Source organism: Apostichopus japonicus, chromosome 4, assembly GCF_037975245.1.
Source record: "Apostichopus japonicus isolate 1M-3 chromosome 4, ASM3797524v1, whole genome shotgun sequence".
Classification (NCBI taxonomy): Eukaryota; Metazoa; Echinodermata; class Holothuroidea; order Aspidochirotida; family Stichopodidae; genus Apostichopus; species Apostichopus japonicus.
In genome coordinates this window covers 23644655-23666728 of record NC_092564.1, presented here as the reverse complement: position 1 = coordinate 23666728, position 22074 = coordinate 23644655, and the positions used below count along the sequence as shown (strand labels likewise).

Sequence of the window (22074 nt, the reverse complement as noted above, 5' to 3'; positions counted from 1 at the left end):
AAAAAGAAAGAGAAAAGGCATGTTAAAGGTTTTATCCATTTTTATTCTGCTATTATTTAATGCCGTAGCAAAATTATCAGACACAATGGATCTTGTTGCAACCAAGATATAACATCATAATACATCATGAATAAATTATAAATGGAAAGTTTTGATTGGCTGGGATATTTGAGTCCCATGGACTAAACCATAATTATGAAACTGATAAACAAAAAAAACCTGGTTTTAACCAAGTTACCAGTAAAAGTTAAGACCCTTCTCTCATATATTGCATATTACAGTTAGTTTTGCCTCATTTTATAACAAAGAGGTTCTAGCTGGAAGAATTTATTCTGGTCACCATTCTAGAGAAATACTCATCTATATAGAGAAACATCAACCATTACAACATTGAAGCTATGTGCATTTCGGGCAGTAATTTGGATGTTTTTGTCAACCCGTTGTTGCCATGGCAATATAACATCGAATTAGACAATATCTTGTCATCTGCTACAGCTACACATTGCAATGAGTGCTGATTCCCACATATGACAAGAATTTATTATCTGTCATAATGTGCGTGAATATTGTTGAACATTACTCTGACAAGCTGTTGTAGTCCTTGCCATCTCAGATGGACTTTTGGTAAGTTTTGCCCTTTTCATAACAATTCTTTTGAATCATGGCAAAAAATTGTGAAGCAAATTGTTTAAGAATGGTAGAAAGTTAAATGGACTCATTCATAGTACATGGCTAATGATCAACCAAAGATTTGTGAAATGTTGTAATATATGGTACTATAGAATTTGCTTCTTTTTTTTTTATCAAAAAAAGCCAGGTGGTTATTAAAAAAAAAAAAAAAATTCAAATAAATGCTTTGGTTTGATTTGTCTTCTGTAAATTGGTAACACCTGATCAACAGACTAAAAACTTTTGATTTGAACACATTCTTTTTAGGTAATAAAGATTTTCTTTGCGCAATAAATAAAATTTGAAATATTTTGTGCTTGTCTATGTACCTGTATATGAGCTTGTCATAATGGTTACAAACTTGTTCTGAAATCGACATTTTTGCCGTTCATTGCTGGTTTTTAGTAAATGCACATGCAACAATGAGTCAAGGATGTTTGTACACCATTCTGGAACTCCCCATAGACACTAACTTACGACCTAAGGCAATTCTGACAAATTTTGTCCGTCAAGGACTTTTGTTATGCTAGTATTAATAATCACATGCAAGCTGCAAGCCTAACCCTTACACCAACATAACAAAATTCATGATTATATGAAGCAAAATTTCATAATTTTAAAAGATAAATAACTACATTGTAACAGGATTAATGGTCGTTCAGGATCTTCAGATAGGACACAAAATGGCTGTCTTCATTGATACAATTTCAAAAGTTGAAAACATTGTAGCAAGTCAAAAGAAAAAAAAAAAAACTGACACATTTAATACTTGGAGGGAAAATCATTAAAGAAACTTTTCCTTTCCCGACACAAGAATGAGTTGCTTTGATTAATACTATTTAAAAATCGCAGTGTTTCTTAACAGGGGGTGGGGGGGGGGAAAGAAAGAAATTTTATGAATAGATTGCTTTCACAGTAAAAATGAATATAACTAAAATGTTGATGAAGAACTTAAAATATATCTCAAAAAACAGAATAAGTTGAAACTTGTATATTAACAATGAAAGTTTAATTTCCTTGAAGTTTAATACTGTTCTTCGTCTTTAAAAGTTTTACCATAAACGTTTAAAAAAAAAACTGTCCTATTTCTGTTTTTTTGTTTTTCTGATGTCAATGGTCAAATCCCATTCCAGCCTAAACTAACTAATCAGTTCTTTTTTATCACCTTTTATCATTTGCTTACAACATTTCTAACTTCCAATGGAAATTTTTAATCTATCATTTTTGACATTTCTTAATTTTAACCCCAGAATTTAATGGAGTAAAGTATTTTCTTCTATGATATCACTTCTTAAGTAATCCATACCAAGTTTTTACAACAAGCAAGTCCAGCAGTATTGCATCCGGTTACATTTTTTTTCTTTTTAATTTGTCGGTGAAGATTTTGGAAATCAAGTGCTTTCTTTTCCAGAGGTCAGACAGCAAAGTTATTTGTGTAACAAGACTGTGTGATTATAGCGCAAACAATTATAATTATATTATCTGATTGTCCTGAAGACAAAGGTAGTGTTTGCTTGTGTCATAGGAAATTAAGTCCTCCACCCTCTCCCCCCCCCCCCCCCACAGGACTACCTACTTGTTGGTTAAGTTATGTAACAGAAGGTCATCGGAAAAAATAATGTCAATCTTGTAATATAGAACCACTTCCTTTAAGGAAACTACAACATGTGTGATTCTGCAATTTCCAAATTGTAAATCTTTCATAAACAATGATTGTTTGTGCAAATAACCAATATAATCAGTTTTTCTTGAGCATTTCATAATATTTTAATTACAAGCTATTGAGCATTCCATGGCAATTTTTAGACAGACTTTTCCTTACAAATCATCTTTCATCTCTATAACTCTCTCTTCATATAATGAAACACCCTTCCATCACATGGTTCAACGTCGTTAAATTTCATTCCTGGCAATTTCAAAGTAGGTTCTTGTTGCCAAAGACATTGTTCGGGTCAAGGCTATTTTTCACCGATTGGAGAGTTTCGTATCCTGTGTCCGAGATGGTGGACCTCATCCACTTCTTACGGATTTTTCCGACTGAAACGATAAGAATAATTAAATCGATAAAATAAAATTGATCGAGTCGAAAAATGTAAATTAATCTAAAAGTCGTGTTGGGAAATCAAACACGCATGAAATAATAATAATAAATCATAATACGTAATACTTATATAGCGCCTCCCAGAAATCTCGAAGCGCTGTACAATAAATACATTGTTGAGAGGAGTAAGGAAATAAGGAATAGATTCTGCATTACTCGGTTTGAATGAACCTCTTCTAAGTTATGAAATATGATGAATAATTAATAAGTCAAAATTCTATATGTCTAGTGAGACTGTGAGATGTGATGTTGGCTTTACATAGTTTTATGAAGCATCTGGACCTCCTACTACACATCCCTCTTTCTTCTATCTTACATGGGTACCCAGATGGATATACAAATATGTTACAAAAAGTCCAGGTTTTACATGTCATTCTTATTAACTTGAAATAAAATATAGTAGAAAACTTTTCTGCACGATGCTATGGCCTTTCTTCACCATCTGGTGACTCCATCTGGTGACTCCAATTTGTGCAAAGATAGGTAAAATTGTAATACTAACGACCTTTCAACCGTTCTGATTTATATTAAAGACATAATGCAATTTTCCAATTGACCAAACCATCAACAACAATTTGTATCACATGTAGGTATGGCAACCATGCAACTTTAGTTAAGTAAGAATTAGTTAAGTTCAGTTAAGTCATATTTCTGTGAGGCATTTGAAATCTATTAAGCGGTATCTTGTTTATATACTTTATTTTCTCCTCTGGAGAGTACTACTAACAGAATGGTTATCCAGTCAGTTCCCATTCCACAGACACACCCACTTTTGGTTTACATTTTGAGATTAATTGCAATACTAGAAATTTCTTCTAAGAAAGGCCATAAACTATGTCATTTAAAGCTAGCCTGCCTGATCCACCCCCACCCACTAACCCACATCCTTCTGGCTCCCCCCACCCACCAACCCACGTCCTTCTGGCTATAAAACTAATAGACTGTATTATTTCTTAACCAAACAGCAAACACCTAGTATGGTTTGTCTGATATCTGGTCCCAGTGTTTCCTTCCCATCACTCACCTCCATGATGATGCGACAAACTGCCTCCGTGAGCGATGATCTCATCTCTGGCAGCATTCTGGTGAGAGGTGACATGATAAGTACAGCACATGAGATTTATAAAGTCATTATGGCTCAATTGAAGAATGACGCCAGATATCTTCGGTTTCATAACAATTATTTTTTTTTTAAATGGAAAATCTTGCAATAAAATAAATGCAATAATAAAAGATATGTCCTAAACTGTTGTTAAAAATCATCACTGTTTACCCCCCCCCCCAAACAAGATTACATAGCAAGCTTGCTGTACCCTTCATTGTAACACACTGATTTATTGACCTGGCAAGCCCCCACCCCTCCCCTCCTCCTACCCATAAACAGACCATCTGGAGGTCATTCAATTGTCTCAAGGTTAAAGTTCAACATTGTAAAAGCAACCTATTTTTCTTCCCTTCAGTATGTGATGTTACGAGAAAGACCACTGGATGAAATCAAACAATTGTGCGAATCGTACCTCGATGGATTCGTAGGAATGGACTGGATTGGGCAGACCCTTGTAGAAGAATCCAAAGTAGAAATAAATACAAGCACCTGTATCATAGAGTTGGGTCACCCTGAAAGAATCAAAGAGGAGAGATTGTACAATGAGCGTGAGATGGGAGGGTGTGGGATGGGGTAGGGATGGGTAATAACTCGAAGAATTCAATTAATATCAGCTAAAATAAGCAAGAAGAGAGATTTTACAATGAGGGTGAAGAAGGGAGGGTGTGGGATGGGGTAGAAGTTGAAGAGTTCCATAAATACCGACTAAAATAATCAAGAAGAGAGATTGTACAATAAGGGGAAGATTGGGGTTATAATAAAGGTGATTTAGTCATCCTACCAACCATCCCCAAACCCCCTCCCCAAACCACCCCCCCCCACACACACACACCCATGCCAATGTTACCATGCCACCCGATACTTCAGCTAGCCTAACCTTTCCTACTGGAGGTACAACAAGCCCAGTTACCTGCAAGTGAGATATGGTTCGTTTTTCACTCCGTGGTTCTTACACTCCTGACGAATCCGTTCCTTGACATTTCGACACAAATCATGAACCCTGTGACAGAAGTGACAGAAGAGTGAAATCAACTTAAACAATTTTGCTATGAAAAGCTAAAAGTGCAAATGATGAGAAAAATTGTCAGAGAAACTGCTGGATAGCTCAAATGATCAAGAAATTTCTTTTCGTTTGAATTAGGACATTTTGTCAAAATTTATATGGAAACAATAAATAATTGCAAATCCCCCGACAGGAGTGAAACAAGCAGTGAGGTCTATAAGTAGCATATACATCTGAGTCAATACATCTACATGTGGTCAAACCTTTTGGTATAAAATCATGTTTGGTATAAGACTAACAAATTTGGTATAAAATGTTGTCTAACGTAGCAGTACAAAGCAGCCCAACCCTTCCCCTTCTGTTTCTATTCTCCATTACACAACTTCCCCAACCGACCCTTCCACCACACAGACACAACCATCATTTATTGTAGCTTACCTGTCCCATGGCACTGTGGTCTCGAAAGATTCCGCGATGCAATGATGGTCCAGGGCAAGATCCTGAGAAAAAGAAAAAAAAATTAAATTATAAAAAAAAAATTAAAAAAAAAAATTAAAAATCCATTTTCTATTCTTTCTCATCTTACTGTATCAGATCAAACAGGAAGGTCCATACATTCATTTTAAATACTCGCAGTTAACAAAATGATAACATTAATTCACCTATCAAAACATTGTAATGAGCCTTGCACATGTAGTAACCCCACATTTTCTTAAATCTCAACCTCCCCTTACAACCCCCACCCCCTTCAATCTCCTCAATTTTAGTTCAGCATTTTGTAATAAAACTTTTATTACCATTTCAAAAGTTCTTGATTTTGCTAATTTAACCATCACAGAAAATTTAATTTAGCCCCCCCCCCCCCCTGCTCCTCCTTTTCTCCAAAATCTTCTGTCAATCTTAATTCCACCCTGATCCACTCACACCTATGACATCAAGTAACAACATTTATTTAAACACAAGACCACTTACTCTGAGGTATGCAATTGCAAAGGTTAACATATAACCCCTCTGGCCATTCTCCTCACCTCCAGCTAACCCCCTGAAAGGAAAACAAAAATATCAAAAGTCATTTACAATCAAAAGTAACAAAATATCATGTTCAGAACTGTACAATATCAATGGAAAATATGGATAATAAATATATACATCGGTGATACAAAGTTAAGTAAATTTGTTGTGCAAACAGTTGGAACAAGTCAAACTTGGATAAGAAGATGGGAACTTTTCTTCCACAAAGCCTTCTCCAAACTGACAGTAGTAGAGACATCTACTTTAAACAACTAGAGGTAATGGTCCTAATCCAGGAATGAAATTTCCATTGTCAGTTGAAACAAAACCAACTAACAACAACATTCTGGAAACCTTGAAAAGAGATCGGACAATTTTTGGCTAGAATGGGATTCAAACCAGTAACCATCTCTTTGCTTTGGGATTAGTAGGGGGGGGGGTGTAGTGGGGTGCCAGTCAGATACCTAGGGGGGGTGCAGTGGGGTGCCAGTCAGATACCTAGGGGGGGGGGGTGCAGTGGGGTGCCAGTCAGATACCAAGGGGGGGTGGAGTGGGGTGCCAGTCAGATACCTAGGGGGGGTGCCAGTCAGATACCAAGGCGGGTGGAGTGGGGTGCCAGTCAGATACCTAGGGGGTGCAGTGGGGTGCCAGTCAGATACCATGGGGGGTGGAGTGGGGTGCCAGTCAGATACCTAGGGTGGGGGTGCAGTGGGGTGCCAGTCAGATACCAAGGGGGGCAGTGGGATGCCAGTCAGATGCCACAGTATATTGAATACCTTGTAGTCATGTGTCAAACCCTAATCAATTTGATACAACTCAGAAAGAAGCAAGGAAGGAATTGAAAGAAAACTCTGCCTTTTCATTATAAATATATATATTAGTAAATTAATGACGGAAAACAGACTGAGAACAATATTTAGCACACCCTCTCTTCCCAGTCAGTTAACTGTCATTAAGTTATGCATATTTACATCAATTGCACCAAAATTTATCCATCTACCAGTAGACACAGCTTTGCGATGATCACCAGGTGATTGAAACAAGATCTGGAAGACTTGAAGAAAGAAACATTTACCTGAACTGGGAAGCTATTTTGTAAACCCTCTTTTCCTGAGCTGCTACTTCCTGCAGAGGCAAAACAGACAAACTTGTTAAGGTCTTGGAGATCAAACTTTGTTTATTTATGTACTCTTCAAACTTATCTAAACACAATTATATGAACTACTTCCATGACTTACAAAAGAGAAACTTGGAAATGCAAAAGGGAAATGTAATTTGGCAAACAGGTCTAACATCTTCCATGTTGACAAAAAAAGAAAAGCCAATTCTTGGAAGGTATCATTTTCTGATTGTGTTGTAAAACAGAGCAAATCATTAACCAGAATGCATCATGCAGATAGTTGGATAGATGTATGGAATGCTACTGCAAGTCACAATCCAGATAGATATATAGATAGATAGCTACAGCTTAGTCCATTGTGACTTTTAAATCACCACCTTCCCCACCCCTTCTACCCTCCCCCCCACAACCAAATTCTGGGACGAATCCTTCAGCAATACAATCCAGAATCCTAAGTACACTTTTTTAGTCGATTGATCAAAATTACACAGTATTATGGAATTTCAAGGAAAAATCACAAAATAATAAATACTATCAATGACAAATCAGATGCGGGACACTTACCTCTGCAGTGCCCTCAAACAAAAGAGTGAGAATAGCAAGCTGGTCCACATCATAGCCCTTGAGCTGTGAAAAATATATAGAAAAGAAGAGGCGTATTTGAGTAAATTTTCCGGGGGAAAAAAGAGCAGATTTCTCCCGTTGTAAATCTTATGCTAAAAGATGCAGCTTCATGGAGACATCGAAGCTGTGTCTGATCTGGTTAAGATGTCTCTTTGGAGACATTTGGATACAATTCAGATCAGTACAGAATAAGGTTTGCAAAGACTTTGTAAACAAAATATTGATATTGATATGTAACTTACCTTGGTCAAGTAGAACTTCTTGAAACTGTCACCCAAAGAAGCCCACATGGATGAAGGAGGTGGTCGAAGGGAAATCCCAAACTTGAATTGTGCGTTGTCCATTAACCTTATCGAGGCTGGAGCACACCTCTGCGAGCAAGGATAAAATATCAATGGAGAAGGTTGAACCAAGGGTGACCACCATCCCAGCCGTTATGCGGTATGTCAAAGGAATAGTAAGCTCCGACATTCTCGTAGCAGTTTCACATTTGGTACTATTTGGTCCTCTGACAAATTTAAATTCATGTCTGTACAGCAAAATTGGTTGTTAAATCAGATATTGAATTATGGAGCACTTTTAATGTTAAGAATGCTTTGAACACAGCTTTCCATAAACAAAACTGTCCACCCCAACAAGTTGACCATTCACAACTGAACAGTTTAATTTTAGCTTGACTTGCATAGCTTCAATTCATGCAATGAAACATTGCATTTTGTTTTTAGAAGCAAAGAAAAATTCCAAGCAATTCCTACCCCATCCCGCTCTCCCTACCCAAAGTCAACCCAACCCCTAACCCTCCTCCCCCAACACTCTGCTGCAGAACAATATTAAAGACACCCTTAACATACCTGTTTTGCTACCTCCCTCATAAAGTCCACACCGTCGTCAAAGTTGTAGAAGACCACCGACCCGTACCTTCGACAAGGTGGGATAGGTCTGACCCTCAGAGTAACTTCTGTTATGACTCCCAAGATACCTGTTGGTGAGAATTTTGAACATGCTACTAATTAATTCCTGCAGCTAAAATTGATTTCTCAAAAATTATTGCTTTAAAATTGTCTTCATCTTTAAGTTACACCACTTCCTCATAACCTTTTGTGCAGCAAGGATGTGAATGCTTCAAATTTGGTAAGGTTTCATAGCTAAAGATTACATCATCACAAAGCACATGGTGAAAAGTGTTTAATTTTTTACTTTCCTTTTCCTCTTGGTAAATATACACCCACCTTTTCCACCGAAAGAGGACGCCCAAACTTCTAACAAACTTACATTCCCATAAAGTCTGAAGAATCTGGCACAAAGCAAGTTCTACAAACATAACAGATATCAAATTGATATTGATATCAAAACAAATTGATATAAAAATGACAAATCAATTAGCAGAAACCAAAATGCAAACTTAGGATACGGTTTCTCCCACAGTTTGTATGTTTGGCTACCAAAGATTGCCGCAAAAAGATGCATATTCCTACTTGTTAGTTCTTAGTTCCAATAATAATTACCTTCAGAACCTAAAATTAAATGATGAATATCAGGTCCGGTGGACATCCTCGGCACCTAACAAGGAAACAAGAACAGGAGCTTAAATCAATGTTAGCTGTTCTCACGATTTCTAAGATTTGCAAAATTTAAACAATTATGTCAAAAATTGAAAATGCTAATATATAAAGGAAAAATACACTTCTAATCACAATAACAGGACACTGAATTTAAATACGAATACACACTAAAAAAACACATTTGGTCTTATCATAATCTCTTCATCATAATCTCACCAACCAGCAACAAAATGCAATATGACCTTTGACCACTATAATCCCATTAATTAACTATATAACAATCTCATTCAAGTAACTGTAGGCGAAGGATACAGTACATACTTGACAATTCTTTTCCATAACTCCCTTCGGGGTGACCATTTTGACATGAACCAGCTGAAAAACAAAATAAAAATATGTAATATATTGATTACTTCATAAATCATTAAACTACATCAATCAAAAACTCAATCAATCAATGAATCCAATTAAGAATCTAAACTTTTATACTTTTGCACTTATGAGGAAGATTCACATGGTGCTAAGAAAGTTAGTTTCAACTCGCAAAATTAAAACTGTTCATGGTTTCTCTCTCTCTCATTATTCTCACCATGTCTTCAATGTTTCCATAGACATTCTTCTTCATTCCTGATGCTCTCGTGGCGACCCATCCTCCCAAGGAGCTGAATTCACACGAGTCCGGCTCATGTCCAGTACAAAGACCATATTTACCCAACTGTATAAGGATTAAATCAAAGATAACAAAAAGATTAATTGAAAATGTCAAAATATCAAGTTGCATGGTTTGAATGATGGCTGCAATGAATGGGTTGATTTTACTTGCATATGTTAAGTTGTTTCATGTACTCAATTGTGCAGCCTCAAAATGACACCCCTAATAGGCCACCTTAATAGTGTCATCTCCAAGTGACATCCTTAATAATGCCACCTTTATCGTGCCACCTCAATGGTGCCATGTACAAGTGATATCCCTAATAGGCCACCTCATTGGTGCCACCTCAATAGTGCCAATTCAATGGCCAAACTTCAATGATCCCAAATTCAGAGTGCCACCTCTACGCAAATCCTTCATTGATGCCACCAAAATGAAGCCACACCCTCAAAATTTAAACCCTTTGGTAAGCCTCAGAAACATACTGCTCTGTATCTTCGGTCATGTGAGAAGGAAACATCACAACTAAAACCAAGAAATATGACAATGAACTTATTTAAATAACAATGAAAGTCACCTTTAGGTTATTTCCATGACAATAACATTCTGCAAAGCATGATCTTGTAGGTGTGGGTGGAAATGCCTTTGTAAAAGGTTCCACCCACACTATAACCATCATTATCTCATTACCGACCTTCAGGCACAGTCTCTTATCACACCTGCAGTCAAGACTTTGACTCCATTTATCTAACTGTTGTCTATGTAATATGAAATCTGCAAATTTGAAGTTAATTTAACAGGAACGAATGCTTGCATCATAGATCTTAAAATCGAGCCATGTAGACAATAGAATTTCAAGAAACAAGCTTCACATTTTTTGATAAATGATATTGGTATATTTCACTATTTCTTTTCAACACATTTTTTGCCCCTTCTAAAGTTGTTTCCTGCGTAAAGTCTTTCTTCACAAATGATTGTATATTAAACTGAGACTTGTATTATTTCACCGAAGGCACAGTGGCTTGCTAAAAATAATTCTTAATAATTAAACACATACTTATAAAAACCACTGTTGAGATCTAACAGTTCATCAAAAGCAAATTTCTCACCATATTTTATTTTCAACATATTTGATTATTTTTATAAAAAGAATATTGCTCTATAGGTTTTCACATATTGCCATATGCTGACCTCAAATGACCTTTAACATGACCAAAAAAAATGGGAATATTGTACTTATTACTTGGAAAGCCACATATCAAATATGACATTGTCCACTCCCTGAGATATTGTGTTTACAAGATTTCCATGTTTCAACCCATCTTGACTTTAAATGATGAAACTAAAACATCAGTAGCTCCTGGATAAACCAGAGCAAGGTGCAAGCAAGCAAGCAAGTTTTTTTTAATATTATATTTTATATTTATTTTATTATTTTATTTGGATTAAATCACCTTTTCTTCTAGGTCGATTCCAACAATTCCAGCTTCGATGTGAGCTGTCATGTTTTTCTCATCCACCCACAGGACTTTGTTCTAGAAAGACAACAAATTATTTGTAAATAAACAACATAAATGGGAAAGAGATTAAACAATTTATATACACAGATAATCAATTTTTCGATCACTCCATCCATCATTGGACAACTTGTCACCCAGAGTTGAGCATCGGACAAACCTGTTTATAGTTAATGCTGATTCCTTGTGTGCATATACATATAATGGTTTTGACTCAAAAGCCGAGACACTGTCTCATTTGTAAGGTGCTATGCCACGTGGTAAAGCATGAAGACATCTTGATCTTAAGTTTTCTTTCTTGGTGAGAGGATTGTGCAAGGCACTACATGGCAAGGTGTGGGAGAGGTTGTAACTGTAAGTGATGGGTGTTGCTCTGGGGGGTAGGATATTTCTTTTGGGGGAGGGGGATATTTCCTTTCTTACTTTCTTTCTGTAAGGTTACAGGTAGGGTACAGTATACTAAAACCCTAGAATGATTTCATTGTACTCCTCCTTTTGTACTAAAGTTAAACTGAATGTCATTTACTTTTGTAATTTTGTTTAGTAATTAGTATGATAAATATATAAACTAAACGAAAGAAAACAAAACAAAATATTTCAGCTCATTAGGGAAATAAAAGACTCTTAAATCACGACAAACTTGTGAGAATTGTTGTTCGTTGAACCCTTGCTAGAGATCTTTGACATCAATTCTTCAATCAGCAGGCAAAAACTCACCATTTGGGACATGTCTAAGGACACAATCATTCGGGTTTCTTCCTTTGGACATTCCAACCCATTGGTCACGCTCGTTCCACCTGGAAACGAATCAAAATAAATATTGAAAAAGCTCTCTGAATGTTTTGAAACCTGGTAAACAACTGTAAATGGCTCTCACTTTCAGATACCCTTTGACAAATATATCATTTATGTTTCATGTTAGGCAGTGAGGTAGGGAGTTAACACCTGAGATCCGACCAAATGGGATGGCTAGAGCGAGAATAGGTTTGCCATTTCTTGAATTGACATACCTCTGTGATCAAACCAATCCGTTTTACATATTAGAATTGTTCCGTACAATACTTCTACTCTTACCTGTCGATACATTTGACATTGTCACAACCTGGTGGTATCCTATACACAAGCAGTCAGCTCCTGGAATCAAATATTGTACCTTTCAGGCCACCAAGAGCAAATGAGGCATGATGGATTTGGGGACAGACATTAAGTCTTGTGCAAATGAAACCAAAAATTTACCATTAGCTTTGTAAGACAGGTAAGTTTCTGAACTGATTTGAACAGTTAAGAACTAGCTAATTATGAATATTCAGATGGTTGGTAACCCTTGGTTACCAATTATATCCAAGGCTCTGTCAGTATGCTCCAAGGTAACAACCCACGGTAACATATAATACAAGTTTATTTACAATTAATTACACATGTACTTGCACAATCTGAATGTTAAAAAAGTACACTGATGTGTGACAACTCACCTCCAAAGGGTATCATGCAGACGTTGTGCCTGTCAGCTGCCTCAACGAGTTTCACAACATCATCATGGCATTCTGGAGAGAAAAACATGATTGTGGAAAGATGGACTCTCTTTATCACATATGAAGGTGAGGAGGAAGAGGGGGAGGGGGAGGAGGAGTAAGGTTTATAAAAATCTTAGCACAGAATAAAACCAGCTTCATTTAATCAACTAAATCCCTGGTACTAAAAAAATTTTGCTCGATGACCCCAATTTTCAGCCTGATCATTTTGGCAACCCCTCCCCCCCTGTGGAAGATGTTGTGGCCTGGGGAAGGGGTCTAGGGTGAGGAGGCATGCCCCTCCCCTTTTGAGGATTGTTATACGACTAAGGATGCTAAGTTGCAAAATGGTGTTATTAATTTAATATATGTTCAAGAACTTTTCCGCCTTTCAGTTAGTGAATGAAAAACTTTATAGAGACCCGAGTCCTTTGGTCGCTTTCTGAAAGAAACTCTGCAATTTTGGTGTCTTTGGAATGTTTTGATAACTCTTTTAAAACATTTTGTCGACCCTACAAAGGTTCCCTACTCCGAGTTGGACCATCGGGAACTAGATGAGTAAACTTTTCGATAAAAGTGTATTATAGTTCAAAACCTTACAAGTAGAGTCTGAAGAAACACATTTGAAAAGAATAGGCACAACTTAAAACTTTTCAGTTTTTTTTATCCACTATATGAGTTTGGCAAGAAACTTAGGCTGCTTACCCGGCCAGATAACAATGTCTGGAATACGATCAAATCGGCCCATCCTCAGAATGAATATCTCCTGTAATGTGTGCCCTGAAGAGGAAACCAATAGAACAGATTCTAAAATATATCTATGACAAAGACAAGTTTGATACAGCAAGGCCTATATTACGGCTAGTCTATGCACCAAAATATTTGATGCAGTATAATGTCTATGAATGGTACTGAAAATTACGGTGAATTTGGATAAGAGAGAAACTATGATAACAAAACCAGACCCATGAAAGGCTCTGGCAAAGAAGACAAAACTGAACAGAATTCTCTCTCACAAAACTCAAGCTGAATTTGTCTAACTTCTGGGATTTTAAACCATAAATATTTTACAAGGTTTTCAACTTCTGGTGTGGCATTCAAGCTATTCCAGTTACACACAGGATGAGGAAAGATTGACACTTTCATCTGGATATATTTGGCCTCTTCACGTACACGTTGTGCCCATACACAATTTCTTGACGTGTGACATCTTGATGAAAGTTCCCGCAGTTACACAGAAAATTTCTCTGTACTGATTCACAGCCTTACATAAACACCTGTTGTAACAGGAACACAAACACCCTTCCGGGCTGCCACAATCTGGAATCTCAATTTACGGAATGACAAGCGTGGACATTGCTCGGTCCTCGCAAGGCTTTACATCACAAAGTTTTACAGGAAAACACTCCACACATGGTTGCACCCTGTCAAAGGATTTGAAAACAAATGATGCTCCACCCATTAATAAGAATCAAGATATTAAACAAAGAAAAGGTATGCTGATTGCAAATGTCCTCTTTATCCCTAAAATGGATTCCAGCCAACAATTACATAAACTCATCAGATCTCAACAATCCAACCAATCATTTACCATGTGCTCTGAAGAGTCTGTCTTGGCCGTCCAATGAGAAACTCATCCCAGACTGTCTGATTTCCTTGAAAAATCCCTCGTTAGTGACCGGCTTGGGCAAAGATTCCGATGGGATCTCTCCCTGAAATATTTAAGACGAGGAAGAGAAAACAATTGAGGCCATTAAACCCTGTGCTAATGAACTGTAACTAATGACAGACATGATGTAATCAGGGCTTTAAATCAGGGATAAAAATAGGAAGTATGAAGCCCAAAAATACGGTCAGGGTATCCTATATGCACTGCCATGTGATAGCACAGATTTAAATGGCTGTTGATTACGCAATAACAGATATTGAAGAAGCATGGAGTAGATGATACACTGGTAAAAGAGGGTTGATCCGGGTGCAGTTGATTTTGGGAGGTAAAAACAGAGGTTACAGCTAGGTCCTTACATTGACACTCACACTCTTGGTGAATAGTAAATAGAATTTTACCTGTCCTTGTAGTTTATCATTGACTTTAAACCCCTCTATAGATTCAGCAAAGGAACGAAGATTTGGGAGCATGCCACTCAGGAGATACCTACAGAGAAGAGGAAAGATGATGATGATGATGATGATAATCATCAAAAGAGGATGGTGAGTTTAATCCTAATAATCTAATAAACTGAATCCTCTAACATCTCATCTCATACTTCTCTTTACACCCCATCTCCGGCCACCCCTCTGCTTACACCTCATCTCACACCTCATCTCCGGTCAACCCTCTGCTTACACCTCATCTTACACCTCATCTCACACCTCTTCTTAATCCCTTGCTTGTCTGCATCTGTTGCTCTTTGAAACTGGACAGGATAAGATACATTATGTTCAGCAGATCACAGCTTTCAATGTACCATGCACATCACAATGTAACTTTTAAAACATATCCTTTAGAATGAGATTACTCCAGTTCTGCTATAGATCCTTCATAGTACTTTACCTGGTGTGTCTTATCTTGAGTGGTAACACCCTGATAAGTAATTCCACAAGCTTACTGAAGCTTGTAAAATCTAATCAAACTTTGTAATACTATTGAAACATCAATATGACAAGTAGTAAACTGCATTATTTCCAGTCAGTCAGTCTATCTGGTGCTAGCATTTTAAGTCGCACGGTAATGTCAACTTGTCTGGTGTTGTCGCTACAGTACTTGTCAGGTCTTGGTGCTATTAGAAACACCTGGGGCTACTGGATTGTGAGGTACTCTTGGGTCGTTTGGTGGAATGAGTTGCATGTTTCCACCTTATACCTAGGTCTTTTCTGGTGTTATCAGATGTTCTGGTGTTGTTAGAAACATCTGGGTGTTGTGTATGTAATACAAAAAAAAATTGGGGGTGTATTCCGCTGTCTATTTGTCTGGTACTTAGGTCTTTTGAATTCTATATGGTGTTGTTTGAAACATCTGGTGTTTTAGAAACTTCTGGTGTTGTTAGAAAAATTTGATATTGTAGAGCAGTCTGTTTCTGTCTGGTACTTTGGTTTTATAAATTCTATTTTGTGTTATCACATGTTGTTAGGTCTGTCTGGTGCTGTCAGAATCATATCTGGTGCTGTGAGAAGGTCTGGCACCCAACGTTTATTTTTGCTGGTGTAGGTGTAGTGAGTCCTCTACCTTCATCAGGACCCTTGGTCCTGCCAGCTTGCTGCCTGGTGCTGTTAGATTACACTCATCATTAACTCACCTGTCACCCTTGAACATGCCAGAACCTTCCGCATCAAACTCAAATTTAGAATCCCTGAATCCCCAGCCATTCCACTTCAGCGACTCCTGCCTGCAAAAAGAATTTAATCGCTCGATTAAAAGTGGAAATTCTGGAATGCAACAAGGCATTGAGGTCATAGGAGATATAACATCAGCTTGTGCTACACTGTTACGCTAACTTAAGTTACAACAGTATGAGTAAAGCACTTGAAAGGCTAAAGCAGTACTGTTGGATGTATTTTGTCACCATCGGTAGATTTTATGATTATATTCCACTTCCTATCAGAATCAGACAAGCCGAATATAACATGAAGTTCAATATATATATGTGAATGCTACCAATAATTTGCCCTCCTCTAAATAGGTTCAGTGATATACTTGAGAGCAACTGGTGCCAGTTAATAACAATAATGATTTCTGCCCATATTTTAATATGCAGATTATGCTAGGCCTTTATACATCTGCTATATCTTAACTGTTGTATACTATACGTACTATAGACCAAGTTTACAAATCTATGTAAATTCCAAGTTAATTTAAAATTGACCTTAATATAGGCTAATATGGTAAGGATATGATTCCATATCCACGACTGGCCCACAAACCTGGTATTGCAAGTATTATCACGCAAGAAGCAAGCATGGAATTTAAACCACCAAGGCCACTCTTGCAGATTATCTATTCAATGGATCTGTGTTGATCGAATCAATTGTTAGAGCTTTGGCAATATTTGTTCAAGATTCCGACAGGGTCTCCAGACAACGAGTACTTGTATCTCACTCAACTGTGGACTTTGGGCAGAGAGCACCTTTGCTACAATGTGGGCAACTTTAATATGCCAAGATTACTGCAAAATTAGTGCAAAAAATAGGTCAAATTGTCATTGTGTCCATCATCTGTGCTCAACAATCTGACCTTTGAGCAAATAATTTGCTGTTCAAAATATGTGTAGCAGTTATGACAGTTCTGAATTTTGTCTCTTATAAAAAAAATTCTATGGTTCCTATTTACAAAAAAAGACATTTTTTCACTTGTATAGTAAATTGCCCATTTTGCATAGCATTAATTTTTGCAATGAGATACCAGATAAATTAATCCCTGTTACTGAATAAGTAATATGCTATCACTCAGTATAGCCCAGAGGTTAACATTATTTCTATCATGAATGTAAATGGCATTACTGCTAATGTAGTACTATTCTATTCTAAAACCTAGGTTAGGCCATAAAAAGAACTCACTGGTTAATAATTTAGTAAGAGCAGGTGGTAACACTCCCCTTTCCTCCTACCCCCCTCCCTCTCCCCTTTCTCTTTGCATATTTGAAGCTCTCATGAAGGGAAAAAATGTTGCAAATGGAAAAAAGGAGGTACTTCAAGTTCAGGAGTCCTGGCCTCTAAGAAAGAAGTAGAGGCATTCTCACTTTGCAAAGCCTTCTATTGAAACTTGTGTGCTATTATTAAACAACCTTACATAGGTCATAGAATTTTGATTGACCTTCTGATGATGGGTAAGCAGTGCTGTTTATGGTCTCATTTCCCAGATATTTAACAAAAAAGCGATAATCACAGAACTATCTTACAATATTTTGTTTTGATACCTTGAATGGTTTATAGAACTTTATATTTAATGAGGTTTCTTCCTATCCTAGCTAAAAATTTATACATATTTTGCCAAATAAACTTGTCAACAATTGGAGGGAGTATGACCCTGAGGTCGTTGAAACTGATCACAGTATAGAGCAGGGGTTCCCTAACTGGGGTGCATGAACCCCCAGGGGGTGCGTGAGTCCATCCCAGGGGGTTCGTGAGACATTTCGGAAAGTCAAAACTAGAGTACTTTTGTTCAACTAAAATCTGATAACATATAATTTAGTAATGTACAAAAGTCGTACCTATCAACAAACTTTTTTCACATTCCATACACATATGTTGCCATAGTAGTACCCTACCCTGCATGTGATAAATAACTGAATTATGCAACAGACACAAGTCGCATGACTTTGGTGAAGATGGTGTTCGCATGAAAGTACGTCATGAAGATAAAGAGCTGATCTGATCTTGAGGTTTCCAAATAAATATTTGTTCATATCTTGTTTTTTTCATTACAATATTACACTATGTACTTGATCTTTTACGAAGCACTGTTATGCATATTATAGTATAATAATGACCCAGGTCGTGTCTCGAAAAGTTGGGGTTCGTGGACAATTCTGACATCCCCAGGGGGTTTGTGGGGGGATAAAGTTAGGGAAACCCTGGTGTAGAGGGTAATGAGGCATACGTAGGCTACTTTTTCTTGTATGTGTGGCTACAGGCCTGATGTCTTGTTCGTCATCTCCTGACAGTCGGCTTAATAAGCCAAGCAGTACACCAGGCATATTTAACATACGATTGGGTAAATAAGCACCCCTTATTCAACTAACGATCAGTTAAATGAGCTCCAAAACATCCCAAAACACACCATACTGAACCAAGGATTGGGTCAGTACTATAGCAACAGTGCATCACTTTTTGAACCGACAATCAGGTAAATAAGCACCACTGCAACGCTTCTTGAATGGATGATCGGGTAAATAAGCACCAGAACAACGCATACTGAATGATGATCGGGTAAGTAAGCAAGAGCACCATTCTTATTGAGCCAATGATTGGGTGAAAGCTCCCACCTAAATATTACTGTGTGGCCATTATTGGGAGCACCTGTACGCTATGTGATTTGGGTAATGCCTATGACCATTGCAGTTGGTAAAAAGTACATGTACTATTAATTTTTTAATATTTACACAAACAGCAAGATAACAAAATCGAAATAAACTGTGTTGAATTAGCAGCCTAGCCTAGGCCTAGACTACATTACAAGTTGCAACAGAAATATTCCTGAATGACATTGAGACGCAATCGTTACTACATGCTAGCCAAATTAGTGGATCCAGAAACACAAACTAGACCTTTCTGACTTCATGTAATCAAACATTAGGCCTAAAATATGTCTTCTAGAGTTTCCAATACTGAAAAGGCTAAAATAACCTTCGCTTTGGTATTCTTGGACCGTCACGTTCGTTGCCTTCAACCCGACGTACTCCCGTTGAACTCCGCCCATCACTGTCGCTATTCCCTCCCTGGCAAATTTCCTGTTTCACGGAACCTCCACTCAAAGTAGAACGTCTTTGAAATGAAGTTTCGTTGCAATGCCCTAAAATTGCCTCTAATCGTCTATGGGAGGACATTGCAGTTAATAACAATGACTGATTTTGTAATCAAAGGCTTAATGTAAAGTAACACTGCAGTCGGCCTAACCAGTCTTTGGCAATGTAATGTGCAGTATAGTGTATATACTTTGTACACCTGTGTTGTACAATATGTCATTCAATTCATAACAGACTACACCAACCCACATGTGTATCAGCCAGGCTAGCGTTCAAGTTTGATGTAACCTTTAAGAAAATAGTACATTTTTTGACGAACAATTATCACATATTTTTACATCTTATGAACAACACCGTAATTTAAAAGATGAAAAAAAAATATCAAAATATATGCATAAGTGATTAAAGTAAGCTTTAGGCTGTTTTCACCTTAACATATTTACAGCTTTTAGATCGTAACACTTTAAATAGGTTATCAATTTTAAAAACTCGTATGATCTTCAAAAGTTGTTTGACCTTAGGACAAATATGCTTTGTGTAAGTGTGAAGATTTCAGAAGAGTACAAATGACATTGCGAAATCGACTAACTTCATCCTAAAGCGATCATGAGAACAATTTGAAGGTTCAAAAATTCTGCAAATGACTATTTTCATTCATATCTATATAAAACTTACACGAGATGAAGGATAAAGCTTACAACTTCGGTGTCCATCCCACTGGCGTGCACAGTTGCGGGTAATTAAAATGCCCAACCCCCTCCCCCATGTGATTATAAGGTATAGGGCACATTTTGTGGAAGGGCCGGAGGCGACTGAACGATTTTATATGTGAGGCATGGGGGGGGGGGGAGGGGGCGCAACTTGGGTCATTGTAGCCGTCCCCTGTGTAGGGGGTACAGTACACCCCAGAGAAAAATAAATAAAAGTAAAGTCAAATGGTGGATTCTGAGGCATACATTTAGGGCTATACAAGTAGCTCGTGCTAATAAATTTTAAAACACTCTAAAACACTCCCAGATTTAATAAATGAAAGGAATATTTTCGGGATGGCAGATGTGAATGAATTATTTTTTTTTAAGAGAAAGGTGCTGCCCGTGGGTGTCGCTCCATAAAAACATAGATAAAAATTTAGAAATGCCCGACTGGGTAAGGCATATTTAGACTATAGGCCTAAGTTAGGTTAATAGAAGTAGCTCTAAACGTAAAGTTTTGCATATAAAAACTTTGTGTGAGGTTGAAAAGGGAGGGGTGGGTACACCAGCTTTAGTAGTGGGCCTATTCTTCCCCTGTAGAATGCAACACCCCCCGACTGAACCATTTCCGCCGAATGACGATCGGAGGTGGGGGGCTCAAGCCGATTACCCCCCCCCCCCTTTGTGACGTTTCTCACGGTATAGCAAAATCGTTACAGGATTACAATTTGCTTAGACATATGGTAACAGCAGTAATAATAAGAAAAACGGTAATTCAATATCCTTTTGATTTACTATAGGTCATCACATGTAAACAAGTTTACAAAACAATACTATCATCAGATTTTGACGCGACAAGCTGAGCTTATTATTTCAGATATTTCCATTCAATTTGAGAATTAAATTGAAGCTACCTTAAATATTTAGATATCTCCAATTCAATATGAGATATCCGAAATTGCATTTTCGATATCTTGAATTTTATTTTAGATATTTCAAATTAATTTTAAGATATGAAGAAATAAATTAAAGATATAAAATATGGAAACATTATGTAAGATATTTGAATTCGAGATATCTAAAATTTGAATTCGAGATATCAAGACGATCAAGAATTCGAATTAGAGATATCCAAAACTGAATTAGAGATATCGGGAATAAAATCAAAATTTAATTTCGAATTCTAATTCGAATTCTTGATATCTAGAATTTAATTTTGGATATCTCGAATTAAGTTATGGATATCTCGAATTAAATTCAAGATATCTTAAATAATGTTTCTTTTTTTGATATCTTTAATTTATCTCTTGATATCTTAAAATCAATTTCAGATATCTTAAAAAACTTCAAAATATCGAAAATGCAATATCTGATATCTCAACTTGAATTGGAGATATCAGAAATAATTAGAGATATATTCAATTTAATTCGAGATATATGAAATTAATTACAGATATCATGAATTTTATTTAAGATAACATGGCGTTCCATATGTACGTACGTATGGAACGCCTTTCTAACATTTTTACAACAATTACAGATATCTATAATTCATTTTCAGGTATCTCTAATTCATTTTCAGATATTTCTCATTCATTTCCAGATATCAATAATTTAAACATATTTGAGATATCAGAAATTGAATTCGAGATATCAAGAATTCGATTTAGTGATACCCAAACTTGAATTCGAGATATCGGGAATATATTTAGAGATATCCAAAATTGAATTAGAGATATCAAGTAAAGATTTCGAGATATCCAATCTTGAATTCGAGATATCCAAAATTCGAATAAGAGATATCCAAAATTGAATTAGAGAAATCAAGATTTCGAATTGTAGCGCTTACAAGAAGAGCGCCATCTAAATCGGCAAATACATGGCAGGAAAAGGAGGCATATGTACTCTGTAGAGATCATTTCGGTGGCTACTACTAGTACTAGATTCATATAGGCTACAAATACTACATTTAAGGCTAGGCAATTTCGGATACCTCAAGTTGAATTGGGATATATCTGAAATATCTAGAAATATCTTAAATTTAAT

At 36.8% G+C, this 22074-nt stretch overlaps 1 protein-coding gene across 1 annotated transcript; it reads right to left on the bottom strand.

Moving 5' to 3' along the window:
• Nucleotides 1-22: 22 nt before the first annotated feature.
• Nucleotides 23-19570, bottom strand: LOC139966855 (alkyldihydroxyacetonephosphate synthase, peroxisomal-like). Its single transcript, XM_071970279.1, has 21 exons — nucleotides 19218-19570; nucleotides 16172-16261; nucleotides 14943-15030; nucleotides 14467-14587; nucleotides 13581-13655; nucleotides 12837-12908; nucleotides 12082-12161; nucleotides 11302-11382; nucleotides 9785-9910; nucleotides 9517-9570; nucleotides 9139-9193; nucleotides 8485-8612; nucleotides 7876-8004; nucleotides 7574-7636; nucleotides 6965-7014; nucleotides 5851-5920; nucleotides 5317-5378; nucleotides 4786-4875; nucleotides 4288-4387; nucleotides 3795-3852; nucleotides 23-2706 (listed from the first exon to the last, which is right to left on the bottom strand). The coding sequence occupies exons 1-21, from the start codon at nucleotides 19415-19417 to the stop codon at nucleotides 2585-2587; spliced, it is 1914 nt and encodes a 637-aa protein (XP_071826380.1). The 5' UTR covers nucleotides 19418-19570; the 3' UTR covers nucleotides 23-2584.
• Nucleotides 19571-22074: the final 2504 nt, after the last annotated feature.

What these genes read in the sequence shown, in the direction of transcription:
- LOC139966855 (XM_071970279.1), bottom strand. Translation starts at nt 19,417, where the DNA reads ATGTCCTCCCATAGACGATTAGAGGCAATTTTAGGGCATTGCAACGAA. An exon ending in CAGACTCTTCAGAGCACATG is followed by an intron (nt 13,656 to 14,466) that starts GTAAATGATTGG and finishes TTTCCTCTTCAG; the next exon opens with GGCACACATTACAGGAGATA. An exon ending in GAACCATATCTCACTTGCAG is followed by an intron (nt 4,388 to 4,785) that starts GTAACTGGGCTT and finishes TGATTCTTTCAG; the next exon opens with GGTGACCCAACTCTATGATA.